The sequence below is a fragment of the Pteropus alecto genome, unplaced genomic scaffold (genome assembly GCF_000325575.1).
Source record: "Pteropus alecto unplaced genomic scaffold, ASM32557v1 scaffold3, whole genome shotgun sequence".
Classification (NCBI taxonomy): Eukaryota; Metazoa; Chordata; class Mammalia; order Chiroptera; family Pteropodidae; genus Pteropus; species Pteropus alecto.
The window spans coordinates 9,684,551-9,704,663 of record NW_006442484.1 but is presented as its reverse complement, the minus strand read 5'-3'; the positions used below and the strand labels follow the sequence as shown (position 1 = coordinate 9,704,663).

The 20,113-nt window shown below is 35.4% G+C and overlaps 1 protein-coding gene across 1 annotated transcript; it reads left to right on the top strand.

The window, feature by feature from the left end:
* Window positions 1-14,977: 14,977 nt before the first annotated feature.
* On the top strand, window positions 14,978-16,834 carry LOC102882427 (E3 ubiquitin-protein ligase TRIM41). Its single transcript, XM_006921018.1, has 2 exons — window positions 14,978-15,814; window positions 15,848-16,834. Exons 1-2 carry the CDS (start codon window positions 14,978-14,980, stop codon window positions 16,832-16,834), a joined length of 1,824 nt encoding a protein of 607 aa, XP_006921080.1.
* The last annotated feature ends 3,279 nt before the right edge of the window (window positions 16,835-20,113 follow it).

The following is a 20,113-nucleotide window of genomic DNA, read 5'->3' as shown; positions in this document are numbered from 1 at the left end:
AAGAAATTGAAATTTACAAAATTGTTTTCAATTCAATAAGCTTTAACAAGCTTGTAACATTTGTAATGATTTTAGCTTTGTATGTAGGTGATGACAATCTTTATTTGCAAAAGTCACATGTTTATAATTGCACAAATTTAAATTTGATATTCTACTCCATACCTCCCGCTCAATTAACATTCCTTACTAATATAAAAACTAATATACAAATAATGTATCCAGCCTTGGTTATTTGTAACCTAGTCTTATCTTAGACAGTAATTTTTTCTATATTTCTAATTATTCAAAAGTGAAAAACTAGACGATCACTGCAAAACTTATAATAAGTAAAATGTACTTCTAGGAGAGAAGTTTTTTGCTTCTCTGATGTTAGTGGAGCAGTTTCCACTAGAAAGTAGAACTTCTTGTGGTAAATACTCTGGATTAAGGTATAATCCATTATTTCTAGGCTATGCCTTCTCAAGACCTCAGAAACCTTACTGATACTCTTGAGGGTTTAACATTATATTATGGCAATTTGATATAAGATTTTCAGAAATCTCCTAGATTAAGAGTTTTCATCTGTAATAAAAACAATGGATGCCTGGTTATATTGAAATTTCAGAGAAATATTTTTGTATAAATATGTTCCAAATGTTGCACTCCATATTAAAATAAATAAATAAATATATATATATAGTATGTGTGCATGTCTCCTGCAATATTTTACTTTTTATCTAGCAAGGAATTGACACAAGTTTGGTTTTAAGCCTACAAGCAAACCCACATTTATTTATTTGCTGTTTGTTTTATTCTGCCTTTTTTTTTGTCTTATTAAGTTTCTTAATAAAAATTTTGGGGGAATAAACAGTAATATATATTTTTATTAAAAGGTAAATATCAAGTAAAATGTCATCATAATGTCAAAGACATTGGTGTCAAGTATCAACAATGTCTAGTCAGTTTTTATTAATTTATTTTATTTAAGTATAGTTGGTATACATTGTTATATTAATTTCAGGTATAAAATATAATGATTCAACATTTATATACTTAATGATGTGATTGCCACACTAAGTCTACTAATCATCTGTCACCTTGAAGACTTATCACAATATTATTTACTATATTCACCTTAACTTGTTTTTTAACATATTTTTTATTTTTCAATTACAGTTGGCATATGATATTATATTAGTTTCAAGTATACAACATAGTGATTAAACATTTATATAATTTACAAAGTGATGATCACACCAATAAATCTAGCACCCATCTGACACCATACATAGTTATTACAATATTATTGACTATATTCCTTATGTCATGGTTTACATTCCCATACCCTTTGTAACTACCAATTTATACTTAATTCCTTCCCCTTTTTCACCCATCTCCCCAAACCCCTCCCTTTTGGCAACCATCAAAATGTTCTCTGTATCTATGAGTTTGTTTTCTTTGTTCTGTTTGTTCATGTATTTTGTTTCTTATATTCTACATGTAAGTGAAATCATATGGCATTTGTCTTTCTCTGTCTGACTTACCCAACTCAGCACAATATCCTCTAGGTCTATCCATGTTGCAGATGATATTCTTTTTATAATAAACAATATTACATTGTATGTAAATACCACTTCTTTATCCATTCATCCATTGATGGACAACCAGAAAGCCTCCATATCTTGACTTGTATATATAATGCTGCTAAAAATACAAATACATACATCCTTTCGGAATTAGTGTTTTGGGTTTCATTGGATAAATACCCAGAAATGAGATTACTGGATCCTTCTTTGTCTATTGTTACAGCCTTTATTTTAAAGTTTCTTTTGACTCGTATAAGTATTGCTACTCCATCTTTTTTGTTTGTTTGTCTCCATTTTCATGAAAAATATTTTTTCATCTCTTTCAGTCTGTGTGTGTCTTTTGTAGGCACTATATGTAAAGGTCTTGTTTTTTTTATCTATTCAGCCATACTATCTTTTTTATTGGAGCACCTAATCTATTTCATTCAAAGTAATTGTTAATAGATATGTAGTTATTTCCATTTTATTATTTATAATTTTGATTTTTTTTTCTTTTTTTTCCTTCTTTTTAAAGAAGTCCCTCTAATATTTCCTGTAATACTGGCTTGATAGCAATTAATTCTTTTAGTTTTTCTTGTCTGGGAAGCTCTTTACCTGTTCTTCGATTCTAAATGATAGCTTTCCTGGGTAGACTAATCTTGGTTGTAGGTCCTTGCTTTTTATCCCTTTGAATATTTCCTGTCAATTTCTTCTGGCTTGGAAAGTTTCTGTTGATAAATCAGCTAACAGTCTTATGGGACCTCCCTTGTAGGTAACTGATTGCTTTTCTCTTGATGCATTTAAGATTCTCTGTCTTTAATCTTTGGCATTTTAATTATGATGTGTCTTGATGTGGCCTCTTTGGGTTCATCTTGTTTGGGACCTTCTACACTTCCTGGTCTTGTATGTTCATTTCTTTCACCAGGTTAGGAACCACCAGGGCAAGGCTAATGGTGTTAGCCAGGTTGATGGAGACTCAGATATGGTGCCCTCCTGTATCTGCATGCTGGGAGGAGGGAACAATGGATTCTGCCAGTACTTCTCTCTGGGAGAAAGCTGCCCCTCCAGCCCTTGGCCTAAAGCCAGACAACTCAGTTTCTCCTTGTATGTCCCTGGCACCTTTTGACTTGCTTCACCATTGCTAGAGCTCAGAGAAAGTTTGTCAGGGGGTAAGTCCATGCATGGGCCCTTTAAGAGGAACTGCTGGGATTCCTGAAGCCATCTATCTAACTCAGCCTCTGATGATTGTCACATTTAAATTTTGTGAAGACTTCTCACTTCTAGGCACTGGAACTCTGGGCTGGAGAGTCTGATATGTGTCTGGGACCCCTTGCTCTTCTAGGGGGACCTCTGCAGCTGGATATCCCTTCTGATTTTTAACCACCACACATGGTGTGGGACCAACTTGTTTCATGTCTCCACCCATCTTACCAGTCTCAAGGTTTCTTCTTCTGTATATCCTTACTTGCAGGACTTCTGTTCACCTAGATTTCAGGCAATTTTCAATGATGATTGTTCTGTAGTTTAGTTGTAATTTTGATGTGATCATGAGAGTAAGCAAGCACAGCATCTACCTAATTCACCGTCTTGACCAGTGACCTTCTTAATAAAATTTTGTAAGCTATAGTGTATTTGTAAAAATAACAACTAAGGAATTTTTTTTAAACTTCATCTTTCTTCAGATATCATAACTCAATCTGGCCAAGATTTTAATTTTCCAAGTTTTTCTCTTAGCTATATCAGATATCTAGTCCCATGGTAAATCAAGTAAAATGCTTATTCTGAATCATCTTTGAAATGCCAATTGCCAATTATCCTAAACAAAGAATATAATTGTTTAAAATGAATCAGCAGGGTACGGACTCCTTTTCTAACTGGAGAATACCTATAAAAAGTTAATCTAGTCTTTGCAATATCTTTCTGTATCACAGAATATTTCAATAGCCTTGAAGGGCAATAAACATAAACATCATTTGTTTATGATCTCTGTCTCAAGCCACATATCTTTCTGAACTGAAAGTAGGTTATATAAGAAGCTTAAGCTTAGCGTCCCTTGGAAGCAGAGCAGTTTATATATTTTGTCTATGTTCTGTTGTCCAAATAACTGTTTTGAAAGAGCTAGTGGTGTTCCATGTTCTTCCATGACCACATCTGAATGTTGTTGACAGAAGATGACAAATCTGATCTTTAAAAAATAAAAACTCTTTGGGTTTCTGGATTCTGTTTAGGTATTTATAGAAGTGGAAAATACATGGCCTTAAAACTTCAAAAAAAAAAGTCAGACAAATAGCAAATCCAAGACCTTTTTTTAAACCTATTCCAGTGATAAGTTCAAAGGGCAACAACTACCCTCAAATCTAAATAGACACTAGAGCCAGCAGGGAGAGGAGTGACAGACATGAGAGCTGTTTTATATGAGAAAAATGCATCAGGACGCAATTTGAAATAGTTCAGTTAGGGAGACTACCATATTAGTGATAAGAAAGTGAAAGATCTGGGGCTTAAAAATATAGGGAGAGCCTGCATACTTTTGCAGATTTTGTTCCATGAAGCCCACAGGGCACTCACAGAAAACCTTGGGAAAGTCCTGAGAAAATCTTCCTTTGGATACAAAAATGAAGGAGAGAAAGCACAAATTTTGCAGAAAGGGCATAAAGCTCCAGTGGGGCTCTTCCTTCATCTTTCTTACAGAATGAAAACAATGTCAGTAGAAAGGAGGTCACATACATTGTTGTCTTTGGACACTGGAGAAAATCCACTGCAGCTGGAGAAAGCAGGAAAATCCCCTTCATCATGAAGAAGAGTAGGAAAACATGCTGGCTGAAGAACTATAGTTAAAGGAGAAACAGGATTACTGCAAAAACCACACGTCAAGACCCTGAGATATAGATTCTGCCTAAATTTGAAGCTTAATTAGAATATCACATATCTGCCTTTTCTTCTTCCTTACCCATGTCCAGGCTAACAAGCATCAAATAACAAGTAACTTTCAAAAACCAGACCCTCTATGAGTTACAGTGAAAAGACCTAAAGCTGAGATGGGATAGATATGGAATAATAACCTGGCAAAGAAATTCCTACTCTAAATACAAGATATTGGTAAAAGAATTAAAATCAATTTATACATTAATTTTTGTGCATATCAACAAGAAAAATCTCAAACCCAGACCAGATCTTATTCAAATTATATTGAATTTCATTCTAAAGGCCTAACAGAAGAAAAGGCATACCTGTTTCCAGGCATAAATTCGTATTTAGCTCCTTTTTAATATTAATATGTTATATGTCAGGCTTTCAATAATAATAATAAAAATGTAGGAAACATATAACAAGATAAGAATAAAACAAAAGACAAAACAATAATCAAAAACAAAATCAGATATAACATAAATGTTAGAACTATATAAAATGGAATTAAAATAATCATGATTACTATGTTAAATGCTCTAATAAAAAGTTGGACAATATTCATGATCAGATGGAATTTCAGATAGGTCTATAAAAATTGAAACTAAAAGAGTACAAAATACAAAGAGAAAATGTCATTAAAATATTGTAGAGTAATGACAGTCATACATGAATATGATTGGAATCCCTGAAGAAGTAGATGGGAAGAATAGGAAAGAGGAAATATTTGAAAAAATAATGGTCAAGAATTTCTCAGAATGAAGGACAGAAACCAAACTACAATTCCAAGAATCTTAGAGAATGGCAACCAAGATAAAACAAAAATAACCAATCAAAAGGGTATTTTTGAAAATAGCAAGAGGAAAAAGAAAACAGAAGAAGATATGGTAGAGAGCAATTTAGGAAAATATTATTTATTAAACTTATCATAATAATGTTTTTCTTCATAAATCATAACAGTTATAAAAAATAAAAATGAAATATCAATATTTGTAAATGCAATGCAAGAAATGCTTAGAGGGAAATTTATAGCATTGCATGCTTAATAGCAAAAAAAAATAAAAGTGCTCAAAAGAGTATGCTAAGCATCCACCCTTAAGAAACTAGTAAAAGAAGAAGAAATAGAACCCAAAGCAAGCAAGAGAAGGGAAATAATAAAAATAAGAGCTGAAATAAATGAAATTAAAAATGGAAATATAATAATAAAGACAATTAAGCCAAAAGCTTAATTGTCTGTTTCAACATAGTCAGAGGGAGAGGTTTGGCCAATTTATGAGTTAAATGGTCTTCTCTTCTGTTGGAATGTAGCATCTTTAATTTTTTGGTGCCTTATTGGTAGAGATGGTTGGTTTTGTGATTTTTTTTTGTTTGTTCACTTATTTATTTAGGAAACTTAATTTTAACTGCTTACGTCCTTCTTTCCATTCAACACCAGGACTCAAAGGGAAGACTTTTCCTTCCAAATCACTTCATTCTTCCCAGAATTTATGCCACTTATTTTCAATACTTCTGTAGCCAATGATCAGATCAACCTGACCTTCACTTGCAGTTATTTCCCCTTTTAGAGTAGAATTTTGGTCTTTCAGAGAAATCTCCATCAAATTTCGTTTCTGCACTGTCGATGAAGCTAGCTGTGACATGAAATGAGATGCTCATATCTTTATTTACACATAATTTAGAGCTGTAATGTATTTTTTTTCTCTTACTCATTCTGGACAAAGGCTATAGATGTTTTTTCTTTGTTTTCTTTCTTGATCTGGGTGATTGATGATATGTTTAGATTTTCATATTTAGGCAGCTGCCATTTTTTCAGGAAATGACATATCATAAGAGGTGAAAATTTATACTAAAAAAAATAAAACTGTTTCTAAAGTTTGTAGTTAATATGATACTTTTTATATTATTCATAAAAAAAGATAAATGGTATAGGAAAACCTCATTTTTATAGTTTTAAGTATAAAGCACCTAAAGTTAACTGTACACATGTAATTGTATACAATATGTTTTGACATATATTTTAAGGCAGCTTCTCTTTGAAAGAAATGATGTTAATGGAAGTAGTGCATATTAGAACATTTCTTAGCACTGTTCTCTGACATAAGTTACCATGAAACTATGGAGTGCAAGGATTCAGTTCTGATAATGCATATCAGAAGCTTCTGTTAACTTCTTACCATGGAAAGTGAGGATAGCCTGTACTCATGAGAATATCTCTACAATCAAGAAAAAAGACATCTCAACCATCCCTCAAAGTGTGTTTGTGCCTCTTTGTAATCAGACTCTCCCTCTCTTTTACTCTTCCATAGGCAGCCCTTGATTTCTTTTATTTTATATAGATTAGTTTGCATTTTCTAGATTATATAACTGGTTTTAAAGAAGAAACAGTATTTTTATTATTTGTATTATTTTCTCTTTCTTGCTTCAAGTATGCACATGTTGGGGTCTGGTATCTTTCACATAGCTCAGTTAATTTGACATTCATCCAAGTTGTTGCATGTATGAATAATTCAATTAGATAAATTAATCATACATTCTCTAAATTTGTTCTTTTCTAAAGTAGTTTTTCGTGGTCTTTTAAAGTCTCATATAAATTTGAGATTCAGCTTGATAATTTCTATACAAAAGCCTGTTGGAATTTTAATCACAATTGCATTGAATCTACAGACATAGTTGAGGACATTGGCATCTTAATAATTATGATTATTAAATGTATGTGTCAACCTTATTATGCTAAAGAATGCTCAGATGGCTGGTAGAACATTATTTGGAGCTTTATTTCTGGAAAAGATTAGCTTTTAAATTGATAGACTGATTAAAGAAGATTGCCCTCACCAATGTAGGTGTTTACCATCCAATCTTTCAAGGGGCTGAACAGAACAAAAAGGTGGAGGAAGGGTGAATTTGCCCTTTTTGCTTAAGTTGGGACATTTACATTCTTTTGCCCTTGGACATTACCTCTCCTGAATCTTGGGCATTTGGATTTGGACTGGGACACCATCAGCTCCTCTGGTTCTCAGGCCTTAAGATCCGACTAAATTATACAGTCAGCATTCCTGTCAGTCCAGTTTGCAGATGACAGATTGTGGGACTTCACTCCCATGATTGTGTGAGCCAATTCCTAAAATATATCATATATATATGGCTGATTCTTTTTCTATAGATAACCCTAGTACAAAAATTTTGCACCTATTGATGCATCAGCTTGATCTATGTCTACATTCATTTAAATATGAATCATTTTGTCTTAGTTACTTTAGAGGCCATTGTGCATCTTTTGTTCAATTTATTACCAAATGTTGAATATTTTTGATGTTACTTGAATTTCCAATTATTTGTTTCTAGTATATATAAATGCGATTTATATTTGTATTTTGACTTCAGATCTTCCAACTTTCCTAGACATACTTACTAGTTATAATAGATTTTTATTGTAGGTTCTTAGAATTTTCTTCATACATAAGCATGTCATCTGTGAATAAAGAAATTTAATTCTTACTTTCCAATCTGATTTATTTATTTTTCCTAGCTTATTGCATCAGTAAACTTCCAATACGATGTTTAATAGAAGTAAGGACATATATATTTCCTTGTTTCTGATCTTAGAGGAAAATCATTTCATGTTTTACTAATACTTATTAAATGTGTTATTATCTGTAGTTTTCTCAAAAATGCCCTTTACAAGGTTGATAAAATTTGCTTATATCACTAATTTGCTCAGAGTTTTCACCATAAATGGAGATTAAATTTTGTCAAATGCTTGAGATGATCATTTGTATTTTCTTTGTTAATCCTGCAACAGGATGATTTATTTATTTTTTTTAATACTAAATCACCTTTGTATCTATAGGATAAACCCTGTTCAGTCATGATACACTATCATTTTACAGATCATTGAACTGGATTTGCCAAAAATTTTGTTACAAACTTTTGTATTTATGTTCATGAAAGATATTGCTCTGTAGTTCTCTTCTTGTTTTATCTATGTCTGGTTTGTCTATCAAGGTAATGCTGGTTTCATACAATAAAGTGTTTCATGCCACTATATTACAGAATTACAATAGTTTCTTCCTTAAATGTTAGGCTGAATTCTCTAATAAAGTTATATTGAACTGGAGTTTTGTGTAAGAAATGTATTATCTACAATATTGATTTGTTTCATAGACAAAAATCTATTTAGGCTATATATTACTTCTTGAATGTGCTCGGTTGTGTCATTCAAGGTAATTATCCATGTCTTCTAAGATTTTGAATATATTGACATATAGATCTTCACACCATTCCCTTATTAACTTGTTAAGACTTATAAGATCTTCAATTATGTTACCTTGCTTTTCCTGATTATTTTTTCTTGTATTTTATGATCAGCCTGACTGAAGATCTATCAGCATTTTTGATCTTTTCAAAGAAAAATCTTTTTGTTGTATTGATATTCTCTAGTATTTTTCTGCTTTCTATTTGATTGTTTTCTGCCTTCATCTTTATTTTCTTCTGCTTAATTTTAGTTTAATCTTTTTTGTTTTTCTAATTTCTTAAGGTAGATACTTCAGTCATAAATATGAGTTCTCTGTATTTTTTAAAATATTCAATTCTACACTTTTTCCCCTAAGCACTGCTTAAGCTGAGATTTAGAAATTATCATGTTGATTTTTTTCACTGATGTATAGGTTATTTAGAGTTATATTGTTTCTTTTGACTCTACTAAAAAATTTTTAGATGGTATCTTAATTTAATTCCAATGCAGAGAGATAAGATACGTTGCATGATTTAAATCCATAAAAATATTGAGACTTGTTTTATGACCTAGAATATGGTTTAGTTTATTACATGTTCAGTGTGTATTTAGAATGTTTCTGCTGTTGTTTTGGGAGTATGTATCTTATAAATATCGATAAGCTATTTTAATTTATTATTAGTTTTTAAATTATTTTTATTCTAAATGTTCATAGTTGCAGCCTCTCAAGTAGTGAGATTTGACTGTACTCTATATTCAAGGCTTAGATTTACATGTAAATTGAAATTCACAGAAAATCAAATGTCATAATTCTGCCTTTTTGTTTCGTGTTTTGTAAAAAAATGTCAAAAGACCAACATCATAACTTTTTCTGAAACTGAGTTTCCTTTTAATACAACTATGTATGAGGGAAAAAAGTGGAACAAGGTGAAATACTTATCAAATTTTAGCCACTTATTTTTGTTGTAAATCAACTATAAAGATCAATCAAAAGTCTAAGCCCAAGGTGTTAGATGAATAAGAATTAAGATTATAAGAAAAATGTTTTTTAATTATTATAATGAACAATTAAGACAGATAAATGTTGGTAAAATTTGGCAGATTTAGGTCATATCTAAATTTTATTTAATTCAAATTCTAATTTTATTGTATTTTTTCTTAAAACACTTGTAAATGATTGTTTAAAAATTAATATGGAGAAATATGACAAAATAGTTAATAAATTCATTCCAAATTTCTCATTTATCATTACCTAAAGTAGTTTTAAAAAAGAATGATTTGTTATATATCAGTCTACTCTGATTTGGTTTGTATGTCTTCTGAATTTCTCAAATTAGTATTCAAAATTTTGATGCTGCCCTCACTAAATACTAAATTGCTAAACTCATTCATACTATATTAGTATTACTCTGTGTTCTCCTGAGAAACAGAACCAAATGGATACATGTAGATAGATAGATGATAGATAGATAGATAGATAGATAGATAGATAGATAGACAGAGAAAGAGATTTATTACATAGAATTAGCTCACATGATTATGGAGCTTGGCAAGTCCCAAGATCTGTAGGGTGAGTCAATAAGCTGGAGAACCAATACAGAACTGATGGCATAGTCCAAGTGTGAAAATTAGCAGTCTTGAGACTCAGGAATAGCTGAGTTGATGTCTCAGTCTTAGTTAGAAGTCAGGGAAAGTCCATGTTCCAGATCAAAGACCATCAGTCAGAAAGAAATCTCTCTTTTTTGTGAAAGTGTCTGCCTTTTTGTTCTATTTATGCCTGCTACTCATTGGGTGGGGCTCACTCACATTATGGAGATCAATCTGCTTTGCTCAGTCTACTGATATAAATGTTAATCTCATCTAAAAACACCTTTACAGAAATACCCAGAATAATGTTTGATCAAGTAACTGAGAACCCCATGGCCAGTCAAATTGACACATAGAATTAACCATTATACACACCAAGGGGAAGTGACTGATCAAAGAATTATATGTTATTCTCCTAAGATATATTTTGAATTTAAAAGACACTATTATAATGCTCTATTATAAATTAAAACATCTCTAACTGAGAAAGTATATATACAAAATTAAGTTGTATATATACAAAATTATACAAAAGCATATATACAAAATTAAGCATATAGTTCTAGTTGGACCCCCTTCAAGACTCTACACAATTGTATGAAGTAGTCTTGACGGTAAGTATAGTGCCCTGATATTTAGAGTTGCAAGACAATATACATGGTAGCATTATAATACATAGAAGTAGGAGACAGTTATAAAAACTGGTATTTAGATATGTTATGTATGTATTTATATAAAATTACATCCTGGAATCACCATATAATGAAGTACAGGCCAACAGGGAAATATGAGTTTTATTAAAGATGTTTATCTGAGATCCTTTTGCAGAAAAAAATGCCTCAAATACTGATCACAGACAAGACAGCCATAATTTTATACATCTGATTCACAATGAGAGTAGTAAATATCATTCTTGGTGTAAAAATGCCTGCCTCTTGCCAGGTAATTTCTTCATATTTCATTTGTTCATTCTTGATAAGTTAGGACTAGAGTCCTTAGTTCCAAAGTTATTCGTGTGAAATGTTATGATAAAAGATCTGCTGTAATACCAAGAAAACCAAAACCAGAAACAAAACAGGAAATAAATAATCCATAACAACACATACATAAATGTTTTAAAACACACACACACACATTCACACTCAGAAAATTATTTCTTATCATTCATACTGCACTATAATAATAATAATTTCTATTTCTCACAAACATGTTTTCTTTAATTACCAAGTTAAAATTTTCATCCTCAATATGTAGAAACTTGTGAAATATATTGGGGACCTCAATCTTCTTTCCACAAAATAGCCTATCCATGACAGGAATCCCACAATTGAAGCCAATGCTCCACTATATATGAGTCAGGCTTACCTTGTACTTCGCTGTTGCCACTGGATTGATGACTTCATTTTCTAACCTTTCACCAGAATACCATCTATATGTGGTTCCATCTCATTCCAGGACAAATAAAACCCATAGATATATGAGTTTAGAGAATTTGCAGATTGGGAAGGGAACTTACTAGAATCAATCAATATTGCTTAAGAGAAGGTGATGAGAAGGACGTAGTTTTGAAAATCAAGTCAAGTGAATGGCTGGCTTCTTGACAAAAATGGAAATCCAGATTTCATATTCAACATCTAATTAGGTCAAATGTACTGTTCTGTAAGATTTTCTACTGTTAAATGAATGTAAATGAGTAGTTTCTGAAAGTCATTGGAAGATTCTGATAGGTAACTTTTCTTTAAGAGTTAAGACAGGTACTTTTTTTACTCTATAATTTTTGGTGTAAGACATTTTGTTAGGACATAGCTCTATGAGAAATTAAAAGTAATAATATAAGAACTTATATATATACACATTTATAATGAAAATTAATTATATACATAATCTATATATACATATATAATATATTAAATCTGATAGATTTGTTAGACTATGCTTTTACATGTGACTTTTAAAAGGAAAATCTTAATATTTTTAAAATGACATCTTCATTTCATGAAATTTAATCTGTAAACCAGATAATATCTTATGTTACCTCTTATCCTTTCATTTAAAATGTGTGTTTAAAGGAATACCTCAAAGAGGAGGGAAATATTTAAATAAAATAATGCATTTTAATGTACCAACCAGTTAGAGTACATCCTGACATGGGTATAAATTTTTCAAACCTTATGTGTAGTTTTGATGTCTTCCATTCTCCACAGAGAAAATCACTACGAGACATTTGTTTTTTTACACCACACACATTTTTCCATTTTCCAATATATGTGCATATTCATAAATATTTTATAACATTTTACTTTTAATAAATAATGGTAAATATAATATCTTAATTTATTTTTCTGCTGATTTTGTTTTTTTACATTTTGAAACTTATCCATGTTAATATGTGTAGTCTGATTCATTCATTATAAGTATTCTATATCACTGAATAAGCATTCTACAAATTAAATATCTTTTTTTTTTTAAGGCTATTTACATTGTTTCCAATTTCTTGACCTGTACAACATAACATTTCTGTAATTATAAACTTCTGCATATATGCTAGTTTTTACGATATATCTAAGAGTGGAACTTCTGATATGTCCATTTTTTTTTCAAATTAGATTTACTAATGTATATTCTCATCAACAGTTTGTGAGTATTCTTATTTTTTGCATCCTTGGCAACACTTTGTATTCACTGACTTTTAATTTTACTGTAAATATTCTGAATACTCTACCCTAGGTAGGATCAAGTATCGGTATATGCAGAAAAAGGCAAGTGAGTAATCTCAAACTTAAGTGAAAAACACTTCCATGTACTTTCCTATAGCTTTTGTTGCTAGCCCCAGTTAAATGAAATTATGAATCCCAACTAACCAGTAACATGTATTTTCAATTCATTTGTTTATCTCATTTTTCTAAAATGTTTTTAGTATTTTTTTTTTGTAGTTTAGTTCCGGTCTCCTGAACACTAATACTTTCTCAATTATGTATAGTGAAAATATCTTGAATTTGTTTTTTATTTTATTTATGTAAAAATATTAATTGTAACATAAATAATATCCTCAATAATTTTTTACATTTTAAATATTTTGAGTACTATTCAAAAAAATAATTCTCTATCTCAAGTATTTATATAAAAAGCTTCAAATTATGCTTTTAGATTTTGTGTCATTAATTTGAAATTGATTTACATATGTGTTTTGTGGAGCATCTAGCTATCTACCTTTTTTTACATGCTTATGAGTTACCCTAACATCATTTATTTATAGTTTTAATATAGCTTTTTAAGAAGCCATGGTGTTAGAGTCTCCCACCTTGCTCTTGCTTAGTGCACTAAGGCTGCCATAACAAAATACCATAGATTAAATGTCTTAAATATTTACAGATTTTTTTCCTCACAATTCTGGAGGCTTCAAGTCCAAGGTGAAGGTGCTGTGTGGATTGCTTTCTGGTGAGGCCTCTCAGCTTGTAGATGCCCACTTTTTTGCTATGTCCTCCCATGGCATTTATTCTATGCACTTGAAGAAAGGGAGGGAGAAAGATCTGATGTCTCCATCTCTTTTTATACATTCGTTATATTGGAGTAGGGCCTCAACTTTATACTCTATTTAATGTTAACTATCTCCTTAAAAACTTCATCTTCAAACAGTCATATTCTCTGTTAGGGCTTCAACATATGAATGAGGGGGATACAATTCAACCCATAACATTCCATTCTTTATTCTCCCAAAGTTCATCTCCTTCTCACATGAAAAATACATTCATTTCATCCTAACAACCTCAAAGTCAACCCATTCCACCATCTGTTCCAAACCCAACATCTCTTTTAAAAATAGTATGTGAAACTCTAGTGTGGCTCATCTCGACGCAAGATTCCTCTTCAGCTGTAAACCTGTAAAACCAGGTTATAGATTTCAAATATGCAATGGTGGGACAGGCAGGCATAGGATTGATACCCTCACCGAGAAGAGGAGATATAGGAAAGAAGAAAAAGGTAACAGGCCGTAAGCTAGTCTAAAACCTAGCAAGGAGAATTCCTTTAGATCTTAAATCTCAAAAACAGCTCTCTTTGGAGCATTTACTGTGTAGAGTGCCTGCCCCAGTACTCCAAGCTTGGTAGGTAGGGTGATTTAAGGTGATAGCACTGGGAGCAGACGGTGATTTCCCGTGGAAGAGAGGTGGGATGCGGAGTGAGGTAGCCCTCCTTCAGCTCCACCCCACCACAGAGACATGGGCCTCCAACGTTCTAGCCATGCCGCCCTGTTTCTGAGTGGCTGCTAGAGCGTCTCCTCACTGTTTCCTGTTGTCCAAGGGCCCGGGAAAGGAAGAAGGGGATGTAGCGCAACCGCAGAGGGAACTCTCGAGATACAGTGGCTCGTGGCCACAGGAAATGTTAAGAAGGAGACCGGAAGTGAGGGGGCAGAGACAAATAGTGAGGAGGGGCGGGGCTTATTACGAGGCCAAGAAACCGTTGGGAGCCATTTGCGCTCAGGACCTGTCGGTAGCGCAGAGCTCTGTTTCCTCCCCTCACAGAGACTTGATTGTCGTCTGAGAATAGGAAACTGGAGGGCTAGGTTGTAACAAGGACATTTTTTTGGCTGTGCTTAAGGCAAGGTGTGGAAAGGCGGTGGTGGAGCCAGATCGTCAGCAAGTCGGAGGGGAAAGGCCCCCCACCCTCCAAACTCCCAGCAACCATCTACGCAGGCCGACTGGGCACTAAGATGGCTGCCGTTGCCATGACAACCAACCCTGTGCAGACCCTTCGGGAGGAGGCCGTGTGTGCCATTTGCCTCGATTACTTCACAGACCCCGTGTCCATCGGCTGTGGGCACAACTTCTGCCGAGTGTGTATAACCCAGTTGTGGGGAGGGGAAGATGAAGAGGACTGGGGCGATTTAGACCTGGAAGAGGAGGAGGAGGACGGAGAAGAGGAGGAAGTAGAAGCTGTGAGGGCCGGTTGGGGATGGGACACACCCATGGGGGATGAAGACTTTGAAGACGACTTGGAGGAAGAAGAGGGTGTGTTCTGGACAGGTGGATTGGGCAGGTCGAACTGGGACAACGTGGACTACGAGTGGGAGGAGGAAGACGAGGAGGAAGACCTGGACTACTATTTGGGGGACATGGAGGAGGACGAGGATGAGGAGCTAGACCCCGTCTTGCCACTGCCCCCAGCCCTTCGGAGGCGCTTCACCTGCCCCCAATGCCGGAAGAGCTATACTAGGAGGAACTTCCGCCCCAACTTGCAACTGGCCAACATGGTCCAGGTGATTAGGCAGATGCACCCAGCCCCTGGTCAGGGGAGTTGTGGGAATGAGCAGGGCATTTGTCCCAAACACCAAGAAGCCCTGAAGCTCTTCTGCGAGGTCGATGAAGAGGCCATCTGTGTGGGGTGCCGAGAATCCAAGAGCCACAAACAGCACAGCGTGGTGCCATTGGAGGAGGTGGTACAGGAGTACAAGGCCAAATTGCAGGGGTATGTGGAACCTCTGAGGAAGCGCCTGGAAGCCGTGCAGAAAATGAAAGCCAAAGAGGAGAGGCGGGTGACAGAGCTGAAGGTATTATCCACCATGCCTTTTGCATCATCCCAGAGCCAGGTAAAGTCAGAGCTGGCAGCTGTGGCCTCAGAATTTAGGCGGCTGACACGGTTTCTTACTGAAGAGCAGGCAGGGCTGGAGCGGCGCCTCCGAGAGAAGCACGAAGCCCAACTGAGGCATGCAGGAACAGCAGTTAGCCATCTTACTGAGCAGGCTGCCCAGCTGAGCCGCCTGCTGGCTGAGGCCCAGGAGCGGAGCCAGCAGCGGGGCCTGCAGCTGTTCCAGGACATCAAGGAGACGTTCAATAGGTGTGAAAAGATCCAGCTGCAGCCCCCAGAGGTCTGGTCCCCTGACCCGTGTCAACCCCATAGCCATGACTTCCTAGCAGATGCCATTGTGAGGAAAATGAGCCGGATGTTTTGTCAGGCTGCCCAAGTGGACTTGACACTGGACCCCTACTCGGCTCACCCAGCCCTGATGCTGTCCCCTGACTGCAGGGAGGTCTGCCTGGCAGAGTGGCAGCAGGAAGGTGCTGACCCTTCCAAGCACTTCTCGGCTGACTGCTGCGTACTCGCGGTCCAGAGCTTCAGCTCTGGCCGGCACTACTGGGAAGTAGAGGTTGGAGGGCGACAGGGCTGGGCTGTGGGCGCTGCCCGCAAATCAACCCATCATAAGGAGAAGGTGGGCTCTGGGGGTTCCTCTGTGGGCATTGGGGATGCCAGCTCTTCCTCACGTCATCACCACTGTCGCCGTCGGCTTCACGTGACCCAGCCGCCTCTGGTCCAGCGGGAAGTGTGGTGTGTGGGCACCAATGGCAAACGTTACCAGGCACAGAGCTCAACTGAACAGACACTGCTGAGCCCGAGTGACAAACCGCAGCGCTTTGGCATTTACCTGGACTACGACTCAGGGCGGCTAGGCTTCTACAACGCAGAGACTCTGGCCCACGTGCACACCTTCTCAGCTGCCTTCCTGGGTGAGCCTGTCTTCCCTTTCTTCCGGGTGCTCTCTAAGGGCACCTGCATCAAGCTGTGCCCTTGATCTTCCTGCCACCCACAGGGGTCCCTCTGGTCAATAGTGGCAGGGCAGTTGGTGGTGGAATGTGGCCCATAAGTTTGGGGGCTCAAAAACTCCCACTTTTTGTTACTGCATTGCTTTTTGCTTCCCCTTGATCCCAGGGCCCTGATTTATCATCTAGTAGCCTAAGGGACCCTCCTGGTCTCCTCTCCCATACTATATGTCCAACAGATCTGCATGGGTCCCTGATAACAGCTGCCTGGTCTTCCTTCCATCTGCCCAGGGCCTGAGTTTAAGTAAGGGAGAAAATATGTAATTTTATTAACTTCCTTTTCCCCACCCTTGCTCCTCAAACTTCATGTCAGTTCCCTGGCTGAAGGATTTGAGCAAAATTCATAAGTATCCCCATTCCGATTCCATTTTCTGATACAAGTTTTAGCTAAGGGATTTGGAAGCTTTTGGTGGGGAGACAGACTGGGCAAAGAGTAGAGCTGAATAATCATCTACTCTGGTGAAAGAGGAGGGAATTTAAACTTTCCTTCCATCTCCAATTTCTATATCCATAAATTGACTACAATTTAGTTCCAGTGAGAGATCTATAATGGTCGACAAGATTGAAACTACATACCATTACATCCCCCAATAAATAATTTTCTTCCTCTTTTGTCCAGTACTCAAAGCTCACCCCACTCTTCACTGCCAGGCTCTTATCCCCTTTGTTCGGTGGAGTTCCTTTTATTAGTTTCCACTCTCTCTTCACATCTTTAGTTCCCTCCATTTGGTGAGCCCTGAATGGGGCCTAGGGCACAGGGGTTGGGTCTCCAGGAGGAGAGCTTTGAGTATAATCTATTTTTATGGTAACCCCTTACCTTCTGTCACTTACCAGCTTTGGTGGCCCAGGTTAATTTATGTTCCGATGAAAAGAGAAGTTGGGTTGTGTTGTGGAAATAAGAAGTTTGTTTGCAAAGTAATAATAATAATCTCTTTTGTCTGGATGCTTTGCTGTCAGGACCTACTGAGGTGTAGCATCATTGCTTTACAGATCTAGGTGGCATCCATACTCCTTTGACTCTGGATAGAGTCCCGTCCCCTTAGCTATGAGTGGAGGCTGCTCCCCCTGTGACTCAGAAACAGTTCTGCCCCTGCAGCACTGGACAGGAGCAGCCAAGCTCATAGAAACTGAGGAGGTGACTCTATCCTCTGAAATAGAGGAGAGCGCAGCTTTGTCTCCAGGGCCTGTGATGAAGGTGGCAGCCTTGATAATCTCTGAATCACCTTGGTGGTTAATTTCCCTTTTTTGAAGAATAAAGCATGTTTGAAGAAAATAGATCTAATGTCCAGTCCTGTAGAATGCCAGAAGTTAGAAAGCCTTTCTTTTGGTCCAAAATCTCAGTGTCCCAGCTGATTTAATCCCATCTCTATTACTGGCTTCAGTTAGCTGAATGATCACACCCATGGGTGTTCTCTTTATGGAGTGATTGTCTAGCCACGTTCTTGGTGTTCTTTCCAGAACATGCTTTCTCATTTTTTGCAACATGAGCAGATTGAGAATTTTGCAAATCTTTTAAGTTCTGGCTCTTGTTTGCTTAAGAGCTCCCTCTATTTATCTCTTTCCTCTCACAAATAGTAAAAAGAAACAGCATACAGCCTTCAACACTTTGCTTAGAAATCTCTTTTGCTAAAGATTAAAGGTCGACAAGTTTTACTTTCTTCAAAATGCTAAGATATAGTTCAGCTAAGTTCTTTGCCAATTTATCACAAGCATTGCCTTTTTTCTAGTTTCTAATAAAGTGTTCCTTGTTTGCATCTGAGACCTCACCAGAAGTACCTTTAGCGTTCCTGTCGCTACCAGCATTCTGTTCATGATAAATATATTATCTTACATGACAGAAGATTTCTCTTCAGTGTTCTTCTTTTCTTTCTGAGTCAAAATTACCTATAACATCTATATTTCTACCAATAGTCCCTTTAAAGCAATCTAGGGTTTTTATAGCATGTACATCAAAACTTTTCCAACTTCTACCTATTACCCAGTTCTAAAGCCATTTCCACATTTTAGGTGTTTGTTATAGTAGCACCCCACTTCTCGGTAACACGACTTGTATTACTCTGTTAATGTTGCCATAAAAAACAATAAAAAGGACTGGCATGAGTGACTTAACAGAAATTTATTTTATCACAATGCAGGAGGCTAAAAGTCCAAGATCAAGATACAATTAGAGTTGGTTTCTGGTGAGACTCTCTCATTTTGGCTTGAAAATGGCAGTTGTGTTACTGTGTCCTCACATGGCCTTTCTTCTCTGTGCATGCAGAAAAAGAGAAAGAGAGACCTCTAATGTCTCCTTATCTTTTTATAAAAACATTAGTTCTATTGGATTAGGATTCCACCCCTATGACCTCATTTAACTTTTATTACCTTTTTAAAGTCCCAATTTTTTTATATAGTAACATTGAGGGTTAGGGCTTCAATATATAAATTTGGGGGGAGGCACAATTAAGTCTATAACAGAAGTTATTACTTATAAACTTTAGAATCAACTAACCAAGGATCTCAAATAGCTTTATTGGGATATTTATTAGAAGTGTAATTAATTTATAAGTTAAATTTGGAAAAATTAGGTGTTTTATAATATTGGGTTTTCAAAATAAAAATGGTATATATATATATATATATTTTTTTTTTCCAGTAGTATTTTGTAATTTTAAATGATCTGTCTGTATTTATTTAGTTTCTTTCTGGGTAACTTAAATGTTTTGTTGCTACTGTAAATGGAATAATTTTTCTGCTTTCTTTTTAATAGATTCTGTTGTAAAAAATATTGTTTTTTATGTTCATTTTTATTTCAGCAACTATACGTTATATCTTACTGGTTCTAATTATTTGTTTGCATATATTCTGTACCATCATATCAGTGTAAAAGTTAAAAAAATAAAATTAGACAAATATATAAATAGCAAACAAACAATAACATTATTTTATTCTAATATCCTAAAATAGTTGAAAATAAAAAAAACATGAATGAAACTCTTGTCTAGTTGTACTTTGACCTATTGAACATCAGTGTTCAGTGAATTGTCCAATTCAAGAAAATGAATTCAATCAGAATGGGTAAAGAGTTTAACACAAAGACACCCAGTAACGTTTTATAAAAGTAATCTTTTGAGCTGTGATTAAAGAAGTTGCAACTTATAGGGTATACAACATTTACATTTTAAGAAAATGAGGGGAAATTTTATATGCCAAAGTAAAAAATGATAGCAATTAAGAGGTAAATAAAATATTGACTCTATGAATAAAGAAAA

Coding starts and splice junctions, on each gene's coding strand:
- LOC102882427 (XM_006921018.1), top strand. CDS start 14,978: ATGGCTGCCGTTGCCATGACAACCAACCCTGTGCAGACCCTTCGGGAG. Junction 15,815..15,847: donor GGCGGGTGACAGAGCTGAAG/GTATTATCCACC, acceptor GCATCATCCCAG/AGCCAGGTAAAGTCAGAGCT.